The 25714-nt window shown below is 50.9% G+C and overlaps 1 protein-coding gene across 1 annotated transcript in view; it reads right to left on the bottom strand.

Annotated features, from left to right (window-relative positions):
• The window catches only part of LGR6 (leucine rich repeat containing G protein-coupled receptor 6), a 134818-nt gene that overhangs the window by 57851 nt on the left and 51253 nt on the right, over positions 1-25714 (bottom strand). Inside the window, exons 3-4 of the mRNA XM_064636024.1 lie at positions 20150-20221; positions 9739-9810 (exon numbers count right to left, since the gene is read on the bottom strand). Coding sequence (XP_064492094.1) covers positions 9739-9810; positions 20150-20221 — 144 coding nt within the window. The remainder of the gene's footprint in view (positions 1-9738; positions 9811-20149; positions 20222-25714) is intronic.

The following is a 25714-nucleotide window of genomic DNA, read 5'->3' as shown; positions in this document are numbered from 1 at the left end:
CAGGTTAAAGGGCTGAGGTGGTCTTGCCACAAGACAGCTCCTATGCCAACAGACTGTAAGTCACTGCTGTGTTATGTTGACTGTACAGATATCTGTTTTTTCCATAGCTTTTATCCTCTAAACAACCAATGGAAACAACACCTTCCAGAAACCTCACTGTGTCACGTGTGATTTATAGAGCAGAATATTGTGGTGAACAGCAAACTGTCAAATCTCAAACAGATCAAAGAAGCGAAATGAGGAATGAACTGACTGAGCTCTTCAGGACACGCTGATTCCTTCTGTCATAAGAGTTTATATGCTTGTGAGAATTTGACCAGGTGGGAAGAGCTTCCCTCCTTTGTCAACATCAAAGCCCACACGTTCTCAAATTGCTCTAAGTAATTTTTTGCATTTTAAGCTTTGGCCATATGTAGAAAAATAATTTCCTGCCTTTAGGGACAGGGGATGAAGCAGTCTTCACTGCATTTTCACAAGAGTCCAAATGGATTCTGCTAAATACATCAGAGCAGTGGCAAACCAATGGGGTGGAGGAAGTGGATTGTTTTAGTTAGAGGTACAATTAACCTGTATGCAGGGAATTACGAATCAGGCAGTTTCACCACTCAGAAGTGGGAAGTGAAATCAGAATATAATGGGAAATTACACTTGCAGAAAACATGAAAATGCTTTCAGTATTTTAAAGAACAATTTATATGACACAGTTTGCATCACATCAGCTTGTGAAGGCATCAAATCCTTCTGCAGGGCCAATGTGAAGAGGGCAGCACTGCTGTCATATGAGCATCTGACACGGGAAGGTGCTGTTAGAGGGAATGGTGCTGATGGGACCAGAGCGTTCCTCAGGGAGACTGCAGCTGATTTCAGCTGGGAACAGCAGGTTTTTGGCAGAGTGACAAGAGAATCCTCCAAATATTCCCAAGGAATGCACAGAACAAAGACTGGGAGGGAGAAGGGGGAACTAAAATGATTGCAAGGACAGGATCCCAGGAAATGGGACCTCTTGGGTTGGTTCAGGCAGTGTTTGCCAGCAGTATGGAGCATCTTGCCGGGGAGACCCAAAGAGAAAACCCAAAGTGCAGGGTGGAAAGGAGTCAAGAAGAATCTGATTTGGTGCTGCAGGGTCTTGAGTCCTCATGAAAGGAAGTGTTGCTGCTGCTGCTCTTGGAGGCAGAGCAGGGACTGGAGCATGACTGAGGGACAGGAGAGTGACAGCAGAGGAGGAGGTGAGTGCAATGGGGAGATTTGTCAGCAAATGTCTGGGAATCATTTCCAGATTTCATGTGCCTCAGTTGGTTTCTGTGCTTGCAAACACAAGTGCTGGAGGCTGCTGGGGCAGGAATAGCTGTGGGCAAATCTCTCAGTCACAGCTGGTCCCTGACTATTGCTGATCACTTGGATGTGACAGAAATATGTGAAAGTTACTTTACAGGACTGGATGGGCTTTGCAGATCTGTAGCTAAGACACCAGACTTCTGGTTCCCTCTTACCCCAGATTTTAGTATTGATGGACGTTGATTCACATGCTCTCTCTCCTCTGGAGCAGTTACCTGAGGACAAATCCCTGCACATGCAGGCCAGGGGATGTGCTGGAGCTGGGGGTAACTCCTTGTCAGATACCAAGGTGTCCTGGTTTCAGCTGGAATACAATTCATTTTCTTTCCAGTGGCTGGCACAGGGCTGTGTTTTGGATTCTGTATGAGAATAACGTTGATACCACACTGATGTGTTGGTTGTAGTTGGGTAATTCTTACCCTAAGACTTTTCTGTTTCTGGAACTCCACAAGTGAACAGGAGTACAAGAAGCTGCAAGGGAGCATGGCCAGAACAGCTGACCCGAACTGGCCAAAGGGATTTTCACACTGTAGAACATCATGGCCAGTACAGAAACTGAGGCAGGGGAGTTGTCTGGGGGCTGCCCATCACTGCTGGGCATCGGTCAGCGGGTGGCGAGTAATTATATTTTGCATCACTCATTATTCTTAGGTTTTATTCCTCTCTTTTCATTACAATGATCATTAGTATTATTGTAATGTTTTATTTTGTTTCAGTTATTAATGTGTTCTTATCCCATGAGATTTACCTTTTCTTTCTGATTCTCCTTCCCACCAGAGCAGGGTGGGGGGAGGGATTAGCTGCGTGGTGTTTAATTGCCAGCTGGGATTAAATCATGACACAAGGACTTAAAGAGGACATCAAGTTTGATGCACGGTGGATGTCACAGCTAGAACTCATCTATACTCAACCATCACCTCAACTCATCTCATCTGTGCTCAGATGTCTCCTTTTGAACTGTGTGTCCCTCTCCAGCTGTGAATGGAGAGGATCAGGCACTGCTGGCAGTGATCTGTCTCTGAAGGCATGTTCCTGCTTTCCAGGAGATTAATTTCTCTCCCAGCGCATCTACTTCTCTCTCTTGATCAAAAGGTGCTACTCAGACACTCAGATGAGCTCAGCTATAGCCTTCCACACTTGGTGGGGGTAGGTGTGTGTCAGCATGTCCATGCCAGCTTTGTCCACAATGTTGGGGTCTGGTGTCTACGTGAGGAGATAAGCCTGTGAAAGGAGAAATGAGCTGCCATGAGGCAGGAGAGAACTGAGGGGATGCCTTGTCCAGCAGGGCCAAATGGGACTCTAGAAGCTTTGTGCCCACGCTGCTGCTCTTACTGAGTCACAAATCCTGCTACTGTCCTGGGGATGCCCAAAGTCTCTCAAAATCCCAGCAACTAGCTCTTGGTGCAGTTCCTCCCCAGTCTGGAAGAGGGAATCCCAGGCAAATGCAGAGGTCTGGGATTCCTGGCCACAGACTGGAAATCTGATCACCACGCTGAAAGCACAGGCTGCTGCTGTGGACCTGAACTAAAGTCATAACTTCAGGAAAGCTGCACTGGGCCATTAAGGAATCTTATTCTCCTGTTGCCCCTGGGCTCAAAGCTGAGTCAGAGAACTGTGATGGCTGTCCAGAGGCCAACACACAGCCCCCCATGCTGGAAAAGCTCTGACAGTCTTCTGGCTGGCATTAATCTCCCCAGTCCAAGCTGATGTAGGCAACACCCACCCAAAGGAGCCTGACACATGCCAAGCACCTTCCCAAAGTGCTGATCTGCGAGAAATTCCCGAAAGAGCTCTCCATAGATATTTGAGAAGGAAAAATGAGGAGTTTATCTTGATCTCTTAATCCATCAAGTTTTTTCTCCTCTCTGCTTTCTCTACCTAGGCAAACTTGATAATTATAATTTATAGCACCTGCTTACTTTGAAATACCTTGGACTCCTCCTGCCTGGCAGAGGAACAGACACAGTGCCCATCTGCTTTAGGTAAGTGCTCACAAACCACAAAGTCGTTAATTAGACTGACACACGACTCTTCCAGAATACACATGGTATGTTGTTACTGCACCTATAAACCACTGGCAACCAGATACTCTGCCAGGGGATCACAACTGGATCTGAGCATTACGTAAAGCTTTGGCACCCCTTGCAGGGCTCAGAGCATTGCCATCAGGTGTGCGTGTTCTTTCTAATCCTCCCCACTGGGCTTCCCAACATGCTTCCCAGATAAATCAAGCCTGCTGGGAAGCAGTTCCCTCACACTTGGTAGGAGGTTCAGTCTACAGAGCTTTGCCTTCTCTTCTTTTGAAATCCAAATTCCTCTTTGTATTCATCTAGTGATCTCTGCCAAGGTCTCCTTCCTGACAGCTTGGGCTCCAGGCTGTAATGCCTTCACATCCTGTAGCTGACAGGGAGCAGGGCAGGTCTGGTTCTGGCCCCACAGGCATGGCTGCAGCTTCAGAGGACCTGTGGGGAAGGGTGTTTGTAAAGACAGGGGTGTCTGATGTAGATGGGGATGTTTGGGTGGATTTGACAGTTGCCCCCTCAGCCTGGCTGGCATCCGTGGGGCTGAGTGAACAAAGGACATATCTGTTTGGGAAAAGCTGAACTCCCACAGTGGCTGCCTCCCTCTGACAAGGGGTGACACAGACCACAGGAAGTCCCTGATGAATGATGGTCAGTGACACACAGTGGTCCAACCTGGAGCAGCCAAGCTCTGGGTCAGCACATGAGGTGATGGGCAATGGGCATCCTAGACCTACAAATTCCTTTGGCACAGAGTTAGGTTGAATGATTGAAAACCTTCTCCTGGTTGGCCAGTCTTCCCAGCACCTGTGTGAGAGTTTGCAGGAGGAAGCCCTGTTTGAAATATTATTTGCCAAAACTCAGGACCACATCTGCCTCGGTTAGAAAAGGTGTGGGGGGATCACACAGGGCAATGGGAACATCCTGTTGGAGAGAATCCTCAGGAGAACACTTTGACCCTCCCATCTCCCTTAAATTTGCCTGAGTAATTTTTTTTTGGCATTCTGTCTGTCTAGTGAAGGATTGGATCTTCAGCAATTTGGGTTTCATGAGAACCAGTGTGCCTCATCTAGAGCAGTCAAAATTAGTGTTCTCTCATTGCTGGTTTGACAACACATCTTTTGTGGGTGACACCACACCTGCCATGAAAAACTCTGCACACCTGAAGCTCATGGATTGGCAGCTCTGAGAAAGCTCCTTGCCTGAAGACAGGTCCTCAGTGGAAGGCAAGCACAGAGGGAGGCCCACAGAGGCAGAGCAGCATAAGCATGGCCTTTGTAACACCTGTTTTTCTTTTCTAGAGACAGATGTGAGAGCAGGACCCAGGCCATTGTACAGGGAGCTGCTCCTTCCTCTCCCTGGAGCTGGAGCCCTTGGTTCAGGCTGCCACGAAGCAGTGTGGGAAGGCATTGGGGCTGCACGTGCAATGCCAGAGGGCTCCAGGGTGGAACGAGCTTTCCTGGGGACCGGAGTGGAGAGTTCACGCCCTGACTGTGCCACTGACTCTGATCATTCTGGGCAGGGCACTCCTACTTCCACGTGCACCATCACCTGACAAAAAGGAGGAATGACTTCCTTTCTGCTCTCTGAGTGACAGCATTTATTGGAGTTCCTTCCTGCACAGACTTCCCTCTCCTTGACCATGTATGTGAAGATGATCTCCTGCTGTTTGGGACTCACAAACTTGCTTCAGACTTCCAGCTGTTCCATGTCTCACAGCACACATTCTGCAGAGCCTGAGGAGCATCTGCTGCCTTCACTGTCCAGCACTCTCAGGCAGAACCTGTACTAAGGGATTTCAGTACAGGTCTGACCATGCCTCGTGCCTGGGAGCCAAGCTTGGGCCCCAGCAGTGCAGCAAAGGGACACTGCAGTTCAATTCCAAGTGCCACCAAAGCTTGGGTGCATGTGTTCTATCTTGTCCTCTTTGAATGCCCAGAAGCCAAGACAGCTGCCTTATTTGGAGATAACTGGAGTTCAATAATCATTATTTTTTCATTTTCCTATTTTGGAGACTCCACTGACACAGTTTTTTGCTACATTTCAGCTCTAACCTTGTGCTGTGCAGGCAGTAAATGCCAGCATCTCTCTATCCCATAGTGGCTAAAACATCCCTTTCTGTCCCACTTGTCTGGCCACCTCAGCCCTTTCATGGCTTGGGAAGTTCTTCTGGTAGAGCTGTGCCCAAAACAATTGCTCTCAGCCTCCACTTAGTTTGGCTGCTTCAGTTGTAACCCTGAGAAAAGACTTTTGCATTGAGAAGTCTGCCTTTCTTCTCCTTTGTCAGTTTGTCCCTAAGGGATACACACTTTCCCTCCAAATGCTGCCTGAATCCCAGAATGACAAACATGGACACCAAATGCAAACATCCAAAAGAGCAAGAAAATAACCAGCACTGTTATTACAGTGCTGTTATTACCAGACACTTTCTGTCTGGTACTGCTGTTCCACCCCATTCCCACTGGCTCCCCTTTCCCCCCCTTCCCAGCTGTCCTGCCTGCTTGTCATGTGTTGCCAACTTACAAACAGAGAGTTAATATTGCACCAAGTGCCATTCCAGTCCGGTAACTCATGGGCTGTAGGGATGTGCCATAAAGCCACTTCCCCTCTTGAGTGGAAAAAAGTCGTCTCTGGGCAACACAAATACAGTGGATCTCAGATAGCCTGACCAGGAACACTGGAAACTGTGCTGTGGGTGACCTATAGGTGTTCCAGGCTGGCTAATTTTTTGGCAACGAACACACAAGAGTCTCATAAACTTGTGGAAAATGACTCAGATATTTGAAAAAGAGGGGAAAAAAAAATCACTCTAATGTAGACCTGCATGGAGCCTCTTGGTCTGAGGTGAGCAGCTACATTTGGAGAAGCTGTGGCAGCACCAGTGGAAACCGAGCAGAGCATCTCAGCTCTGTATTCACCTTGGGACAGAGTGATGTCCATGCTGTGCCACTCCTGTTGGGTGGTGGCTACAGAAGAGCATCTCTGAATATGAGCTAGAAGGGGAACTGCAGGACTCTGCAAGCAGTGGCTGCTCCTTCAGGGGAGCAGCACAGGATAAGACCCAGGATGTTTTCCAGGGCATGCTTCCACCAGTGTGAGGCACAGCAGTGGTACAACCTCATAACACACTGTGTGTCTTCAGAAATGTTCCCATCCACACAGAGCAGGGCTGTGCCTCACATCCATGCTGGGCTTAGTCACCAGACATGGTTCTTGGGCCTTCACCCAGCCCAAGGTTCTCTGCTGTGCAGTTTCTGTGTGAAGAGAGAAAGTTGCTCTCTACAGCTGCCTGAAAGGAGGTTGCAGTGAGGTGGAGGTCAGTCTCTTCTGCCACGTTTCAAGTGATAGGATGAGAGGAAATGGCCTTAAGTTCCACCAGGAGAGGTTCAGATTAGATATTAGAATTTTTTTTTTTCACTGAAAGAGTGATCAGGCATTGGAATAAGTTGTCCAGTGAGTGGTGGAGTCACCATCTCTGGAGGTGTTCAAGAGGTGTCTGGATGTGGCACTTGGGGATGTGGTGTAGGGGTCATTATGGTGGTGCTGGGTTGATGATCTCGAAGGTCTCTTGCAACCTTGATGATTCTGTGATTCTGTGAAAATGCATATCATCATCTTTATCTGTATGTGCCCTCCATGCTTTCAAGTGGTCAAGCTCGAGGCACAGAGAGGGCTTGGTGTGGTGCTAACACAAGGCAGAGCTGGCTTGTGACTGTCACCTTGGAGAATAACTGTCCTGGGGGACAATAACTGTCCTGGGGGACAATAACTGTCCTGGGGGACAGCCATCCAGGAGAATAACTCTGCACTTCCCATGCTGAGGGCAGGATTCAGCCGGTTGTTGATCTGTGATCGGGGTCTTTCTGAGAGGCACCTTCTGCCCCTCCTCTAAGCAGGTAGCTCTGACAGGGCAGAGTTCTCCATTGCATGGAACACCTCTGAAATTTTTGCTTCCAGAATAGATTGCCCCCCACCCGGCTGAAGAGTTGGACCCAGCCTCTGGGGCACACGTGGGAAAGTGACTTCTGGGAACCTGACTGATCTCTTATGGCTTTACCCTGAATTCTTGTAGCACAGACAGAACAGGATGGGTGAGGTGGGTTCACTGATGTGAGACCCACAGAAGTTACTACTGTTCTGCTGCTTGTGTTTTGTTACAGAGACCTTTCTCCTGGAGAAACCTCACTGGCACAGGTTGCCCAGAGAATCTGTGGCTGCCCCATCCCTGTAAGGGTTCAAGTCCAGGTTGGACAGGACCTGGAGCAATGTGGTCTATTGGAAAGTGTCTCTGCCCATGGCAGGAGGTTGGAATGAGATGAGCTTTAAGGTCGAGCCTGGTTTCCTTCAGGTTGTCTAAAGCAGCTTATTTCTTCCTAAAATTTGGTTTCGCTGTTCAGTTTCTGCAGGAAGAACACTGGATCCCAGCTGGCCTTATCTCTCCCTCACTCAGCTTTGGAGACATTTGGGGAATCCTCACTGGATGAGGTGACCTCCAAGTACACTATGAACAGGTGCCTCTGTGCTAATTCACACCAAGCCATCCTCCCACCCTGCACCTTAAACGAACCCAAAATGCTGCCAGCAGCTTCTTGGAGTGTTTTGCATTTCTCACCTGCCATGTGGTATTTTTGGCGGGGATTGTGGGCTGAGGAGATGGAGCACGTGGGCCTCACAGCACTAGCCAAGGTGGCCATCCATCAGTGCCCCAGGAGAGGTGGCCCAGCTGCAGGGTTGGGTCTGCAGGCGCTGAACCTTCAGAAACAAAGGTTGGGTCTATCCAGCCACAGGCTCTGGCAGCACTGGTTGTCACAGACTTTCACAGGCAGAGGAGAGAAAGGCTGAGGGGGGGAAAGGGGCCTTCCTGGGGCAGCCCCCTTGCAGTGACCTTCCCCTGAAAAGGAAGTCACTCAGAAAACAATCTAATCTCCAAATCCCTGGAGTTGGGGGTCTTGACTCTGGCACCGGTGGTGATGTCAACACAATTTAATAACAACAACAACCATGTGCCAATGATGTTTCAACAACAAAGGTTTCAAATCTCTCCTGGCAGAAAGAACATTCATATCCTGCACAGCAAACACCCCCATTGCAAATTAATATTTAAATTAATATTTACAGAAACTCCTACTTGGTGCTGGGAGGGCCACACATGAAGAATTGTGACCAGTCTGGGTCTGCACAGTGCAAGAAGGATGAAGAGGGTGCAGATGGGTGCAGTGGAGGGCTGGTGACTGAGTCAGGGTCCCAGGGCATTTGACCCATGAGTAGAGGTGGAAGGAGCTGGGTTGGTTTCACTCAGCAGAGAAGAGGCAAAGAGGAGATCTGCTAGTGATGCACAACCAGAGGTGATGAAGCCAAGCTCTTCACGGTGGTTCCAGGTGATCAAACAGAGAGCAATGGCCGCAAATCACCTTCCAGGAGGTTTAGGTTGGACTGGAGAAAAAGCTTCTTGCTCAGGAAGAACAGCCCCAGGCCAGGCCACCAGCCAGAGGGAATCTCTGTGCTTGGGTAGACAAAGCTGCAACTGCCTCACTGAGTTTTTGGGATAGTCCTGCTCCAAGGAGGAGGCTGTCCTGGAGACTCCCAGAAGCTGCTCCTAACCAACGTTTTCATGATAAAAGGGCTGTGTGAGACTGGGACTGAAGTTAAGGATTAGGGATAAGGTCAGTTTTCCAGTGGCTCAGCCCAACTCAGAACACTCTTACAAGCTTCAGCAGTGCTGCCTACACCAGCTGGGCAATTCCCAAACACACCTTCCCTAAATTCAGTGACACTATCGGGGTCAGTTTGCAGCCGTGTCTACACTCAGAAAAGCTGCAAGTATTTCAGAGTCCTGTGATTCTTAGTGAACACAGTAGCAAAAACCTGCTGCGGATATAGTTCAAACGAAAAGCACAATCACAAGCCTCAGCTTCTTCTCAGGGCTGAATTGCTAAAAGTGTTTTAAAGCATTTCTACCCTGACACAATTACCCTCCATTTGGGTAAAACAGCCCAACTCTCATGCTGACAGACCAGAGTGTCCTCTGTGCTCCCTGGCAGGTCCCTTTCCCACTGTAGTCCACAGTGGAGAGGACAGAGGCTCTTTGGGTGGATATTTTCCAACGTTCCTTGACATATGAGTTGGTTCTGGTGGCCTTTTCATCACGATGCACACATGGGGAGCTGTAATTTCAACATCCTCTACCAAGACAGTGTTTCTTCCTTGAAAACTGCCCTCTTCTCCCTTCTACTCTAAGTGACAGTAATCTTTGCATAAATTGGAAAAGAAAAGGAAGAAGGAACAGAACATCCTTGACAAAGGAACTAATGACTCAAATGCTGGGAAGCCTGGGGCCCCCAAGGGATTGTGCAGCTAGCAGCATTGATTTTTAATGACTTACAGAGATTGGAGGTTTGGAAGATCTCTCAGTGCCTCTGCAGGGATGCGACTCAGCTGATTGTTCTGCAACATCCTATAATTAGAAAAAAGAAAACTTTGTTAAAAAAAAAAAAAGCCTGACAAAAAGGGAGGATGTTGCTGCATGTTTCTGAAGCTGTCCTGGGCTCTCACTGGAAAGCTGGAGGTTTTGGCCACTCAGGGCTCTTGAGCAAGCTCCAGGCTGCTGGCAGGTGAGCTGCAGCCCAGGCTGGCCCAGACCCTGCAGCAGAGGGGCCGAGGGGTGAGTTTGGTGCTGCAATGGGGGTCCATTTGGAGGATGTGGCCATAAAGGGGACTCTGCCCTGCAGACGTGCATCTGTTATCCCACAGTAACAGCAGTGCTCTCAGCCAACTGTCCCGTGTTTATCCTGGTGTAAGGCATCCCTTCCCCGCGTGCGTCAGCGGTGGTTACCTCTGCAGGGTGATGGAAATCAGCCCCTGGGCAGGTTTCCTATCCCACTGTGGGCCAGCTGCAGACACAGTGGGTGAGGAACCACTCCACAGCTGTTTGCTGAGGGGCTTTGCAGCCTTGGCACCACTTGCAGCAGTAACTGGAGCTGTTGTGGAAAAAACCAAACCAGCTCAGGCATTTCAGAGAGAGCAGGTCCCTGGAGCTGTTGGGCTGAAGGGGCAGGACCCAGGAGGACTCCTCAGACATGGAAGTGAGCACAGGGTATGGAGAAGGGTTGTGAACATGGACGTACCTATGCAAGTGATGGGAAAGGAGGAGACAGGGGTGGCAGTGCTCCTTCCCCAGGGGTGGTTTTCTGAGCTGCTCTAGTGGTTGAGGCAGGGTGAGAACCAGACCCCAAGTGGTGTTTCAGATCTGCTCAGCCACCACCCTCTCTCACTGACCTGCTGGAGAACCACACATCTGAGTTTACTGGTGTGTATCACCTCTGCATCTCTGGAAAGGTTCAGTTTTTGACTCTGGACCAGCCTCTGTCCGGAATTGGGACATCAGTAGCACATGCTCCTCTGGATAAGAGAGACATCCCAGCATGGTAACTGGGCTGGGGAAAGTGCCTTAAAAAACAATGTTTTATGTATCTGAGGTTTCTCTTTCCAAAACCTTCAGAGTGGTTGGAGATGGCACAAAAAAGGAAATGGTGCTTAGGGTCCTGTTGTAATTTACTGCCAGTGTCAAAGGCATGGCCTTAGTGGTAAGGGGCAGCCCAAAGAGCACAGATGGAAGCAAGAAACTTCCCCATTGCTGTGACTGCCAGCTTTAGTGCCAAGGATTCAGAGGTCTGATACGAAAGGAAAGTTGGAAGGAGACAGTTGTAGAGACAAGCTTTAAAAAAGGAAAGCTATAGGCCACACAGCTCTTCAACTTCTGAAGAAAATGGGGACTAACCAGTAAATTATTTGTATGTACACAGAAGAAAGAGCAGGGAAACCAGGAACTGTCAGTAGGGGCTAGTGAAAAGCGAGTTTTGGATTGCCAAAGCAATCCATTATATTTCCTATACAGGGTAAAAGAGCATGGGAATGGAAAGAATACATATCACCTACCATGACTTTAGTCAGATGTTATATTTTGTCATTCAATGCAGGAGAGAAGACACATTTGGTACAAAAGGGCAGCAGAGAGGCCATACTCAATAAATGGTTCCCTTTGAAATGAAGAACATGTTTAAGGGTCTGCAGCATCTCACCTGGAGATGATATCATGCATTGCCACCAAGGACCCAGATGATGTCTGGGAGGGGAAGGCTGGTACCACTGCTGGCAACACAGGGCTGCCCAAGGCAACTTGTGCATATGAGGAGGGGTGCAGAGAGAGGTTAGTGTGGGAGAGCTGCTGGAAAACACAGAATCCTGCTGGGAGACTGAGAGAAAGGCTCCATGGATGAACAGGGACAAAAGGCTGCACAAATACAGCTGAGCCTTGGCTTACAGCACTGCTGACACTGCCTGGGCTGGTGGGGATCCCAGGAGACCAAGGGCAGGACAGTCTTGCTCTTGGGAGTGTGCAGAGACTCTGTGGGGGTGGCTAAGAGGGGGTGTGAGGAGCAGGACACCATCTGTGATGCTTCTGCTCCTCTTGGTGCTGGGCAGGCTTTGGCCAGGCCACGCTGTCCCACCCAGGACCTGCCCTGCAGAACACAGGGCAGCAGGAGCAGCCTGACAACAACAGGCAGAAGGATGAGGAAATGCCAAATCCTTACCTGTGGGGAACCTAGAGTAGAAATTACAGGGGTGGTAGAAAAGCATGATTGGGATACCTGAGTCTAGAAGAGACAAGGCTCAGGAGACACCGTGGGAACATCAGGCACAGAGATGTGCAGGGTACTCACACACTGGGTCAGGGCAAGGCTGGGGATGGTTGAAATGGCTCCCCTGCCATCCCCTCCTCCTGTATCTCCTGTGCACAGCTGGTCCCTGGGCAGCACTAGGGGCCCCAGGGATCCTGGGGCACACTGGGGGCACTCCAAGCCTCTGGCACTCTGGCAGTCTCAGATCCCTGCCCCATCTGCTCCTAATTTTCCTCTGTCACACCCCACTCACACCACCCTGCCATTCTCAAAAGAATTCCCCTATTTACCTTCCTGGGGGATCTTCTCCCCTCCTGCTCCACGTGATCACGGGCCAAGTGCAGGGACCACTGAGCACCACGAGCTCCCAGAGCCTGTTCCTGCAGGGTTCACGCTGCAAGGCCAGTGGGACCCCCCTGAGATGAGTGTCACCCACTCTGTGGGATGTGTGGCTGGTGTGAATGTGCCCTGGAAAGCCTCAGTGATGGATGACAGCCCAGAGCAATGGGAAACCTCAACACACAAGGACCAACACGGCTTCTGGGGCTCCTGCTCCTGCATCCAGGTTTGTTTCTGCAGCCAGAGTGTGCTGGGGAGATAACACACTGGGTCCTGCAGCCCAGTGAAGTAGAATAATAATTCATGTCTTTTAACAATCAAGATGCAGAGCTGAACACAGAGGGATACAGAGTGGGCCTTCTGAAAATGCTGTTGGGGTTTTGGTGGGACAGACATTGGATCCCAGTGGCTCTATGAAATCTGAGCTCAATGTTTAGGGTTAATCATTAGAAGTATCTGGAGTCAGTACTAAAGCAAAGCCCATTGTCACACTCCTGCTGCCTACCATTTATTACAAGTTCCTTCTTCAACCAGTAAAACAGACTGAGAGACTTTCCAGACCACCATCAGCATGGACTGGTTCCAAAATGAAGCCATTTTGGCACAGACAAACAATATTTAAGGAAGATGCTTCAGAGACCTCTAAAACCACTGGAGTGCTGGACAGTGCTGTTTTTCACAGCAGTGGGACAGCTAGAGAAGTTTTCAGATGCTGAGACTGGGACAAGAACCAATGCTTCTTCACACGACACATAATTAATCCAATAACTCATCATCAGAGCATGACACAGAGAGGCCAAGAAACAGTTCCAAACAGGGTTAGATAATTTTCTAGGGACAGGGCCACCCTGGTATTAAACAAGAGGTTCTTCATTCAGCCTCAAGCTCAGAAAAGCTCCATCTTTGCTCACTGGGAGCTCAGGTTTGAGCAGGAAAAGACATGCTGCACCTATCACTGGGTGTCCCAGGATGGCTTTTCCTACAGTCTGGTATTAAGGAAGCCCCAGTCAGGCCCTGCTTGCTGCAGTCAGTCCTTACATATCACATTAAACCCTTCTTGCATATAATTTTTTTTTTTCATAAAAGACACTTTCAACAACAACATACATCATGATTTTGGCAAGAGTTTGAGTAATTATACCAGAATCTGGGGGATGATGTCAAGCAGACCCCTATACACTAGCAGGATCACATCTTCTCTCCAAGGCATCTGATTCTTCGGGCTACTCCCTACTGAGGTGACCAGGCACTGCTACAGAAGGAGGATGGCAAAAAGGTTCAGAGGACAGCAGGGCATCTGAACTGCTGGGATAGGGTTACTCTGTCATTTTCCCTCTGGGATGCTGCTCTCGTAGAGGATGAAGGAGGACAATGCTGTAGCTCACTGAGAAGAGCACCCTCACCAGGAGTCCTGGGCTCCAGGCCAGCTCCAAGAACGGCCCAATACATTCTGTGTTAAGGGGTCACTGCATGACTTATGTGAACAGCATTGCAAAGAGGGAACAACTCTGCAAACCAGTCATCTGCTGACTTCATGTCCCTAAAAACCTCGGGCAGGCCCTGTCCCCTCTCTCATGCTCCCCAAGGACAGGAAGCTGGGGGAGCTGTGAGCATGGATGATGGTGAGGGATCTGCATGGATCCCAGGTCTGCTGCAGGGTGACTCACTGAGGCATAGATGTGGTCTGTGAACCTGGACCTCAGTCCAGAAGCTCACAGAAACTCTGAGATCCCAGATCACACTGGTCTCAGCCTTTATCTGCCATCATCTGTCTATTCCTGCCCCTCCATCAGCTCCTGCCTTCAATTTAAACAAAATCCCTGGACTTCATTTGCTTTCCTATATAGCAGGGTGCTGCTTCACAGCAGCCTGGAGAAAACCTTAGAGCTTAAAATCTTGAGTACATAGAGCAATCCCACTCTGGCTGGTGCCATTTTGCAGTTGCTGAGTCCAATTTTCCGTCTTCAAGTGTCTGCATCAATGAGTAAAGTCCTACAGGACTTATTCGGGGGGGGGGGTGGGGTGGGTGAGGCACTGGCACAGGTTGCCCACAGAGGTTGTGGACTCCCCATCCCTGGAAGTGTTGGATGGGGCTCTGAGCCACCTGGTCCAGTAGAAGGTGTCCCTGCCCATGGCAGGAGGTTGGAATGAGATGGTGCTTGAGCTCCCTTCTAACACAAACCATTCTGTGATTCCATGACCATGCTGGTTGATGAGCCAACTTCTGGACAAGCTGAGGACACTGATGAACACGACAAGCAAAGACTGCTCAGGCCAGCAAGTGCTCAAAACCAAGTGTGGATGGAGCACTGTCACCTTGGTTGGCACTGTTTAGGAGATACTGGGGCTTGCAGACACCGGCAGACGTGGACACACAACCTGCTACCCCCAGCAGTCTGACTGGAACCAGAATAAATCAGAACTCTTCAGGGGCTGGGTTTCATTTTCAGAAGCAGGAGAATTGTTTGTTGGCAGAGATCATGCCTGAATGACCAGAAGAATGCTGGGATTGGGTCATCACACCAGGATCCTTGCACAAGAGAGTCTCAGCATACATACAGCCCTCAGAGGTACAGGCCTGTGCACCATAAAATGTCCCCATCTTGGGAGGCTGAAGTGACTCAGCCAGCGCAGTCAAAGGGCTGTTATTGCTAGAGGCACAGGGATTAAAGACATTCCAACCTCTGCATGTTCCTGTTCCCTCCCAATGGAAGCATCTCTTGGATGTACCACACCATTCCTTTTGTCAAAAAGCCATTTCTGTTCTGCACAGGCTTGGGGTTGTCCAAGAGGTAGGGTCTGTCTGGAGATTCCTGAAGTGTCCCAAACCATCTCCAAACCCGCCATCCTGGGGCAATGTGGCTTTTTTGGTGATGTTTTTTGATGTGTGTTCACAAGCCAGGCTAGTCAGCACCTGTCCTGGGCCACAGGAGGTGCTGCAGTTACAGTCCAGGTGGAGAAGAGGAGGGACTGGTGAGGTGGCCACTGGGTAGGGTCCATCCAGTCAGGAGATGTGGCATGTGCCAAGGAAGGCCACTCTTGTCAGGCTCCTTCCAGCCTACCTGTTGATGGAGACGAGCCATGGGAAGCACCGGGGCAGTGCGTGGGTAGGAGAGGGTTCAGGCCATGCTGGGTCAACGTGTTTGTGCAGGGCAGTGCTGGGCAGTGCTCACACCAGGGGCTGTGCAGGCAGGTGTGGGCAGGCAGGTGTGGGCAGCGTGGGGTCTGCACGCTCACACAGGCTGGTTGAGGCTTGCTGAGGAACGGAGTGGCAGGGTGGGCCACCCCAGCTGACTGCTGCGGGTACAGGCTCTGCAGCCAAGAGGATGCACCCAGGCATTTTGCCCTCCACATTTTGGGGTGAGGTTGTGGTTGTACTTGGAGTCTTTCCCTGTGGAGTTTGGTGTGGGATTCCTTCTTGGCTAGTAAGCGCTGCCGTTGCTGCAGCATGTTCAGCCAGGGAAGTCTGAGGGCTGGCAGTGCCAGCTGTGCAGTGGAGCACTTGGGGAGGGTGGGATGTCGTGTGAAGCTGTGGCAGCACAAGCTCAGACAAGCTTCCTGCCATCCAGATCACTCAGAGGTGAGGGGCATCCAGGCAGCTCATAAGGAGGTCTGGAAGGATGGAGAAGTTTTCAGTTTTCCAGGTACAGGAGAGGGAGAGCGGGGAGAGCCATTTTGATCACATTCTTCTGATTAAGCAGGGTATTCTGCCACCCTGGAAAGCTCCAAGGCTGGGAGAGCATGGACCAAGGCTTAGTTTTGCAAGGGGAGGAGCCTGCAGAGGGAACACAACAGCCTATGGAGGTGGTTCTGATGATCCTGGCACTGGAGCATGGACCGAGGAGCATCAGCCCCCATGGGGAAGGTGTTGGTGGTCCATGCTGCAGAGCAGAGCCCCCAGGAGAGGTGCACTCACAAAGACTCTTTGCACAGGGATATACCTGCCAATGGAGAAGACCTCAGAGCACCAGCTGCTGCTGCTGGGCATCCACCCCTGTCAGTCTGCACTTGTCTGAGGGGAGATGAGGAGGCCCCACCTCACCTTGCCTTTGGCCGGGGGCTGGTTCAAGGCTCCACGCACAAAGGTCTCAGCACATTGCCCCGTATCACACTGTTTTGTTGCAGTGGGGCAGCCTGGCTCTTCACTTGCTCTGTTCCAAGTCTCCACACACCTGCTTCCCTGGGTGTACCCCTGCATGGTTTCTGCACAGGCCTATCTTCATGGCCACTTTCCAGGTGGTTTTTGTGCAGTGAAGCAGCCGGTGGAGGCAGAGCCAAGAATCTGGTCCTGCTTCCAGTACCTCTGGGATTCACTCCGAGGGCAGGGAGAGGACCATCTGCACAGGCAGGTTTGTGGAGGAATTCCCAGGGTGTTTCCCATTCTTTTCTAAACATAAACTAATTCTCTGGAAAGACCGGGAAAGCTCTGGGCCCCTTGACAGCCCAAGGTGCATGTGGGAGTTCACTGGTGGACCTGCACATGACTACAATTAGCTCTAAGGGTCTAGAACACTAAAATTAAATTGGGAAAATTGTTGCCAGCCCCAGCTATCACCTGTCTCCTGTGGGGACACCCCTGTCACCAGAGGTAAAATCTCTGATCCTGCTGTTAGTCAGTTCCTGAATACTCACACAGGTTTCAGCTGGTTTTATTTGGGGCAGCCATTCCCAACCACAGCCTTGCCTGTCACCTCTCAAACCTCAGCCAACCTGTAACAGAGCAACCACATCTATAGACACGATATGTCCAGAACATCCCTGGTGCCATTTGCTCCAAAACTTCCTATTCCTGTCTTCATATATGGACATATGCATCCTGTTCCTTATTGCAGCAGTTGCTTGTCCTTGACGGTTTGTGTTCATCCTCATTCACCTCTCCTCCAGGTTAAGTCAGTTGACTCATTGTTCCTTTAGTTCATCACCAGACTCCTGATCCTTCTCACTGGGCTGCAGGACCCAGTGTGTTATCTCCCCAGCACACTCTGGCTGCAGAAACAAACCTGGATGCAGGAGCAGGAGCCCCAGAAGCCGTGTTGGTCCTTGTGTGTTGAGACTTCCCATTGCTCTGGGCTGTCATCCATCACTGAGGCTTTCCAGGGCACATTCATACCAGCCACACATCCCACAGAGTGGGTGACACTCATCTCAGGGGGGTCCCACTGGCCTTGCAGCGTGAACCCTGCAGGAACAGGCTCTGGGAGCTCGTGGTGCTCAGTGGTCCCTGCACTTGGCCCGTGACCATGTGGAGCAGGAGGGGAGAAGATCCCCCAGGAAGGTAAATAGGGGAATTCTTTTGAGAATGGCAGGGTGGTGTGAGTGGGGTGTGACAGAGGAAAATTAGGAGCAGATGGGGCAGGGATCTGAGACTGCCAGAGTGCCAGAGGCTCGGAGTGCCCCCAGTGTGCCCCAGGATCCCTGGGGCCCCTAGTGCTGCCCAGGGACCAGCTGTGCACAGGAGATACAGGAGGAGGGTATGGCAGGGGGGAGCCATTTCAATCACATTCTTCTGCCACCCCCATAATTTCTACTCTAGGTTCCCCACAGGTGAGGATTTGGCATTTCCTCATCCTTCTGCCCGTTGTTGTCAGGCTGCTCCTGCTGCCCTGTGTTCTGCAGGGCAGGTCCTGGGTGGGACAGCGTGGCCTGGCCAAAGCCTGCCCAGCACCACGAGGAGCAGAAGCATCACAGCTGGTGTCTCGGGGCAGGTGGGTCCCAGCCCAGCAGCCTGTCGTGTAGCCTTTGCTGTCTGCCAGAGCCCAGCACCCCAGAGAAGTGCCATGTAAAAGCCTGAAGGGTGACTTGCCCTCCCTAAGTTAAGCACAAACTCACAATGCTTTGCCTCTGTCAAAAGTGAGGGGACAGGACTTTCCTCCCTGTTCCTGTGTTTTAATACCTGACATCCCAGCATGTCTTTGATCTTTCCTGCCTCATGGGCTCTTCAGATTCCCCTCTCCAGATACCTCCTTCACCTGAATGAGCTAGTACTGTGAGCATCCACCCTTCCTTCCTTGGGCTTGTAGGTGGGCTAGTGCTCTGCATGTCCCCATGGGAAACACTGAGGGGTCAGAGTAAATTTCCTAGAATCATAGGATCATTAATATTGGAAAAGCCCTTTAAGATCATTGAGTCCAAACATGAAGCTAACACAGCCAGGTCCACCATTAAACCATGGTCCTAAACAGTCATGTGGTTTAGTTCCAGGCAGTCCTGCAGCCAGAGGGATGTGACAGCTCACGTGCCACCCTGTGTCACTGGGCACAGCCTGGCCGAGAGCAAGGCAGGACACCAACATCAGCTCTCACAAGACAGCCTGGAGCAACCTTCCCAGCGCAACCATTTCCCAGATGGAAATGCCCTGGTCCTTCAAGCCTCTCCTTACACTGGGGTCCCTCCTGACCGTGTCCCTCCCGGTGCTGCCCTGTGGTGGAGCAGGCAGGGTGTCAGTCTGCACACTCCTCTCCCTCCTGCGCCCCTCAGGGAGCTGTGCCAGCTCCGGAAGGGAGAAGGGAGGCATCGCTCTGGGTGCTGCTTCAGTAGCTCCCTGGGCCTGACACAAACAGCGATTGATCAAAAGCGCCTTTAAAAGCTCCCGCGTCCCCAGAGTAGAAGGTTCCTCTTGTTGAAATTGGGTGGGAGAGCTGCGGTTTTTCCTCAGTTCCTTTGATTTGTTGCCTAATGCAGGGGATGGATAAATCTCTAAGCCCTGAGATTTAGGGCAGGATTCATATTTTACATCTTCAGAAGACGTAGTAAACAGCCTTATACTCTCTAATCCTGGGAGCAGGTTTGTACCTGCTCGCTCTGTATAAACTGGACCAGCTACAACAATTTCACATTGTGGCTGAGTTCAAAACATCCCCTTGGGGATAAAATGTTTATTGCAGATTTTTAAGATGGTTCCTGAAAGGGAGCAAGGGACTCCCACCTCAACAGACCCTGCGGGACTGTCGTATGGATTCAAAAAGCAGTGTGACTCCACGAGCAGTGAGACACCCTGGCCTGCTGGAAGCCATGACTGTAGGTGCCACAGTAGAGCCAGTTCATCTAAGTATGGTTTGCAAAGCTTCCAGAGGACTTTTGTCACTTAGACCTTCCCCACTGGACAGCAGGGGTGGGTGGCCTGCCTGCCATGACCTTTATTAAGCAGGGCTACCAGATCCAAGCCCAATGGCTGCAATGATCCTGCATTCCAGCTGTCCCCATCACTCCAGTGGGCAAGCTAGGCTCCAGCTGAGGTCAGACTGTCCAAAGATCCCACCCTTCCCAGGGGCAGGTCACTCCAGAGCCTTGCAGAGGCCTCCTGGGCCATGCAGAGGTTTGTGGCAAGGACAGGCTGCGCCCTTTCCCCAGTGCCCGGGGGAGTGCAGGTATCTGGACCTTTGGGATGCTCCAACCCAGTCTCAATACAGCAGCAGAGCAGATGGGGGCCAGCTTGGGGTCTGAACACCACACCTGGGGGGCACCACGATACGGCATTTGGTGAGTTTGATGCAAAATGTGAAGCTCTGCAGGTTCCCCTGGGGCACATCACACAGCGGGGGGCTGTGCCCTGGGTGGGGCTGCTCACTGGTTTGCTGCAGGAAGCAGGGGAATGGGTGGCCCATGGGGTGGGACACAGCTCCCCAGTCACCAAGGGCGTGTTGACCAGTGTGGGTTTAACATCTGACACCACACCTCCTTGTAGCTCTGCATCTCCTTGCCATGGCTGCAAGTCCCCATGTGTGGCTAGTGCCAGGGGGCCAGGGGTGGCTCTGCAGAGGGGAGTAAGCTACTTACAGAATCTTCAGGTTGTAAAGGCCAAAGAAAGCTTCCCCTGGGATCCTGGAGATCTGGTTTCCAGACAGGCGTCTGCAGCGAAAAGAAAAGCCAGTGATGTGTCAACATCCTCACAAATGACAATCCCTTGTCTGCAGAGGTCTAACAGCTCGTCCATCCTGCCTCTGTCCCCTCGAGAGGAGGCTGCAGCACCTGCAAGCTGAACCATGATCCTGAGCTTGGCAAACCTCTGCATATCATCCCCTCGAACGGCCTGTGGAACAGGCAAAGAAAATCATAGCTCCTGCTAGACCTGAATCCAGAATTTTTGGCATCCAGAGACTGCTCATGGCTAAAGCCATTCCCTGGATACACACAGAGGTCCCCACTCACTGAAATTACAGCACAGGCACTGACCAGCCTACAGACCCTGCTCTGTGCCAGGCCCTGGCAGAGAGAGCAGAGCAGGGGAGAGCTATTTCTGTTCATGCAGAGGGAGCACTGTCCTTAAATCCTGGCCCTTATCTGTCCCTTTTGTCTGCATGTGGCCTGTTTCTGCATCCTGCAGGTTCTCCTTTGTCCTGTGCATCAAAGCTTGATGCCACTTGATTTGCTTCCACTCCCTCATTCCCAGCCCTGCTTTCACCTGTGTGATCACAGCTAAAGCCCAGCTCCTTCAGCACACTGGGGTTTGGAACCACTGCTGTGAGGGGACACAGGGAAGGGGCTGGAGATGGGGAGTACTGTGTAGGTGTCACAGTAGAGCCAACTTATCTGAGTGTACTTTCCAAAACCAGGACAGAAAAGTCAAAAGTGGTTCTTGGATGAGTTATGGCTGGAGAAATGTGTAGGAGGGAAGATGAGGATAGGGACAACACAGCCTGGGAAGGCTGAATGAGGGTGAAGGGATGGGAGAGGAAGGCAAAATGAAGAGCAGCATCACAAAGGAAAATTGGCTGATCTGGGACATAGAGCAAAGAGCAGGGGACAATATTCAGAACTTACTGAAAGAATTTATTCGAGGAAACCCATGGGATTTGCCATGGTACAGCATCACCTGATCAGAGCACTCAAATTTCAGCAAGGCTCAGAGCAGGCTGGGAAATTAAAATGTATTTGGATTTTCCACTGGTATTAGAAACTGCATCACTGTTATTTATCATCAGGACCATGGTGAGGGCCTATGGTGGAGTCAGGAGCAGAGACTCTGGAGTCTAGGCTTGACCTAGAGGAGAGGAGAATCTTCTTCTTCTCCTCCTGTTTCACCTGTGAGGACAAATGTGGACCAAGTGCCAGTACCCATCAGCCAGAAATCATAAAGACAGGTTCAACAACCTAATTAAGACTCTAAATTGCTACTATATTTTGATAAGAAACTTCTTGTCTACTTGACCTGGAGTGGAATATTGCAGTTCCAAAACAGAGATAGTGAACATCATTTGTGACCAGGCTCATCCTTACTCTCACAGAAAGTCCAAAGCAGGTCCAAGAGTTTGGGCACAGACCCTGGCAAAGGCCTTCACTGAACTTTGACAAAGCTCATTTCTTTTTAGGCATTTTGTCTGGGAAGGAGACAGGTGTGGAAGATGAGCAGTGTAATCCCAGCTGGAAGCAGAGTGCATTGCAACCAGGACTCTGCAAAGGTCAGGGGGAGGGCTGGGGCTGTTCTGGGCAGCCACACTCACTGATGGCAGAGCAGGTGGTGCTCTCCCTCTCTGTGGGTGCCCAAGTGCTCTCCCTTTCTGTCTCTCCCCTCGGGAATCTAGAGAAAATTGCTCCCATAATTAGGCCTTCAACACCATAAACAGCACAGGGTCGTCTCTTTAATGTGTGTGAGCAGGTTGTAACCTGCCTCTTGCAGCATAGGAGCTGCCTGGCAGGCTGGGCTATTTGTCACTTAGGGGCTGTGATTTGGGGTAATTGCTCCTTTTGATTGCTGATTTCCACATGGGAGGGAGTGTTGTCTGGGAGGCTGGAGTGCTTGACTGGAGGTGTTCCTGCACAGCATCCTCAGCCTGCTCCCTGCATCCATCCCACCTGGCTCTGTCTGTCCTCACCTCCCTGGAGCTCCTGGCTGCTCCAGCCTCCACTGCCAGCAGCCTATATGTACTCAAATATGCCTCTCAGCTTGTTTCCTGGCAGCTCCACACCTTTCTGTTCACTTTCCTGGGTGAGTTTGAGTGTTTGCTGGGTCCCTAAAAGGGTCTGGGACCACCAGGATTAGCAGGAGAGGAGTATGGAGCTTGGATGGAGCTGAGGTTGGGGCTGGTGGCCTCAGAACAGGGCAGCAGGGAGCAACAGATGCTGGTGGGACACATGTAGAGTCAGCTCATGGTGTCTCAGCACCAAGGATAACACAGAACATAAGGGGAAAAATAACTGTGGTAGGTGCCCTGGTTTCACTGGGCACCGTCTTGGGAGAGTTTAGAGGCCCAAAACATCCCCCAGTGCCAGAAAAGGCCTCCCTGTTGGTGCTGTTTCTGTCCTTGGCCGTGCCACACTGAGACTGTGCCTTGTCCCTGGCTCATTCCTGGCCTCTGGCTCTTCTGTCCACACCTGTCCCTCTTCCCTTCTGCTGAGGCAGCCCAGCTTCTTTTCCCAAGGTGTAGAGGTCCATGCCAAGCGAAGGGGCAGGCACAAAGGGAGGCACCAATCACAACCACTGCTCCCAATTCACCTCCCAAGGCAACCAACAGTGTCACTCGGGTCTAAGATGGGCTCTGCTCACTTGTGTGCACGCAGGGACTGGGGGGTGGGACATGTCTGTGTTTGTGCACACAGGCTGAGGTTTTGCTTTCCTAGAGGGGTGCATGGCCAGGACACACACACAGGGTCTGGAGGTGTGGAGTTTGGAGGTTTGTTAGACCTCCCAGATGCTGCATGATGCTAGGAGTGGTGCCCAGCTGTTCCAGGCAAGGCAGCATGGCTGTCCCGTCCCTCCAAGACCAGATCAGGAATGGGTAGGCCTTTTGGGGTGTCCTGTCAAGCAGGAAGTGTGGCCACTGGGAAGAGATGATAGAATCACAAAATGGTTTTGGTTGGAAGGGATCTTAGAGATCATCTCGTTCCACCTTGTGCCATGGGCAGGGACACCTTCCACTAGCCCAGGTTGCTCTAAGCCCTGCCCAACCTGGCCTTGGACATTCCAGGGATGGGGTAGCCACAGCTTCTCTGGGCAACCTGTGCCAGGGCCTCACCACCCTCACAGGGAAGAATTTCTTCCCAGTGTCTCATCTAACCCTGTCCTCTGGCAGTGGAAAGCCATTCCCCCTTGCCCTGTCATTCCATGTCCTTGTCCAAAGTCCCTCTCCAGCTCTCTTGGAGAGGGACATGAAGGGGCTCTCAGGTCTTCCTAGAGCCTTCTTTTCTCCAGATTAAACAACCCCAGTTCCCTCAGCCTGTCTCCAGAGCAGAGGTGCTCTGGCTCTCAGAGCATCTTCCTGCCCATCCTTGCTCCTTGCCATTAGCTCCTGTGCCAGTTCATGTAAGAGACTGAAGACACAAAAGTCTCCCTGTGTGAGACCCTTCCTCTCTTCATGGTCATTGGCAGTCTGCCTAGTGCTTGGTTCCTTCTGTCCCTCTCACTCACACTCTCCAGAAATCCCCCTGCCTGGCAGACAGGCACTCATTGAATACGTCTCCAGAATTCAGATCCCACAGGAAATGCAGGGAAATGGTTCTTTCCTTTCTATTTAAAATGGAACAATAACATTTGAAGTGATGCTGCCAGTGTGACATCCACTGAGACAGCTCTTAATTTGCTCCTTCTGTGGGGAAGACTGAAGCAAATAACCCCACCGAGAAGCACTGAGAGGTGGTACTGCCTTTGCCTAAGCACAAGAGGAAGAAAAGCTGCTCTCATAGGGGTGAATATCTGGTCCACAGCACGTGAGCTCAGCTCCAGGACTGCTCTTTTTAGGACAAGCTTGATTCAGTGGGATGCCCCGCTGTCCTGAAGTTCACACCATGACATAGGGTTGGGAGAAAGAGAAAGCTCTGGAATTAAAGTGACTGATGGAAGAGAGAAAGAAGGGGCAGGTGGAGGGAGAGGGTGGGAGCTGGATAGGGCTGGCTTGCTTCGGAAAGCTCATGGTGGATTTTAGATTCTGCTCCCCCCCCTCTTCCACCACTCCCGTGATTTCTCGGAACATTCCTCCAGGCTTTGATCTGCATTCCCAATACACTCCAAGTTGGAACAAACTCATGGTTTACCACCTCATGGTTGCTGCTGTTCAGTTACCACAGGCTCCCACCCCCTCCTGTATCTTGGGCTTCTTGGTCATGCTACAACTTCCATGGCACGCCCCAGGGCTGTGTGTTGGGCATGATCGCTCATGTCATGTGCTCAGGCAGCACGGTGATGCTCTTATCACTCACATTAGGAGGCAGGAACATTGCCCATTGGCAGGACAGGACAAACACGTGTGTCCATATCCCAGTGGAATTTTCCCCTTGCCAGATCTTTATTGAGCGTGTCGGCCGCCCCCTTTGATCTCCTGCTCCGGTTGCTTTCCCAAGCGCTGCCGCTGTCAAGGCAGTGTGCCCAGACACTGCTCCTGCCTAAACAGTGTCATCATGCCAGGCGTGTGCCCTCCCCTGGGCACACAGGGGACCACGGGCCTGTGTCATGCCTGAGTTTGTTCTCGTGCTGGTGCAAAGGAGGAATGAAGCCAATCGAGTCATGCAAGTGAAAACACGGTACAGTTGAGAAAAGAGCCAGGCTTGGACTCTTCCTTCCCACAGAGGAATCTGCAGCTGGTCCTAGTCTGGTATCACCTGGAGGTGCCTCTAACACGGTCTTTGCTGCCTCACTCCATCCCTGAGGAGGAGACTGTGCCTGTTTCTAACTCCCCCCCATGCCTGTTCCAACTCGATAGATTGATGGCATTTGTTCTTTTGTTTACGGTCCTCAAGCCAGTTTTCAACCCACATGAATGTTCATATGCAAGCCAATTTGGATTCATTTGCCAAGTAAGATTTAATAAGACACAGCTACCTAATGAACAGCCCAATACAGGACACTGAACACCTTAATCCCATCTCTTTATATTATAAACTGTAAAGGTTTTCAGTTTGTTCCCTCCAAAACTTCAGAGGAGTTTTGACTTCTGACTCTACTCTGGGTGTCCCACTTGGGGTACTCCAGATCAGAGTTAGTTGTATGGAAAGCAGTTTTCAGGAAAATTGGGGCCAGCTATGCCAGCTGTTGCTGAACACTCTCCCAGGCCTAAATGGAGTAGAAATAGAACTGAAAAATCTCTAAATTTTTGAAACATTTTGTATTTGATTTAGGCCTCTGCAATAACTTGGCTTTGTCTGTTGATGTTCATGATAGACAACCCCTCAGAAGCCCTTCTGTCCTGTCCCCACCTCCACCTTAGCCAGTGTCTGTCCCCACACCATGTCAGCTTGCACAAGGATGACCTTTGGAAGGCTTCATCAGAGGAATTATCCTTCAACTCTCTCTGTGCTTTTGCTCACCCACTGAATTGATGACCAACAGACCAGCATCATCCTCTTTCTAGGACAGGCACCAACCAGGAGGACAGAAAGCCCTGGATGCAGAAGTTGGTCTCCTTTTTGCTA

Source organism: Pseudopipra pipra, chromosome 25, assembly GCF_036250125.1.
Source record: "Pseudopipra pipra isolate bDixPip1 chromosome 25, bDixPip1.hap1, whole genome shotgun sequence".
NCBI classification, from domain to species: domain Eukaryota; kingdom Metazoa; phylum Chordata; class Aves; order Passeriformes; family Pipridae; genus Pseudopipra; species Pseudopipra pipra.
Note: the sequence above shows the minus strand (reverse complement) of the source record. Positions and strands in the feature narration are given on the sequence as shown.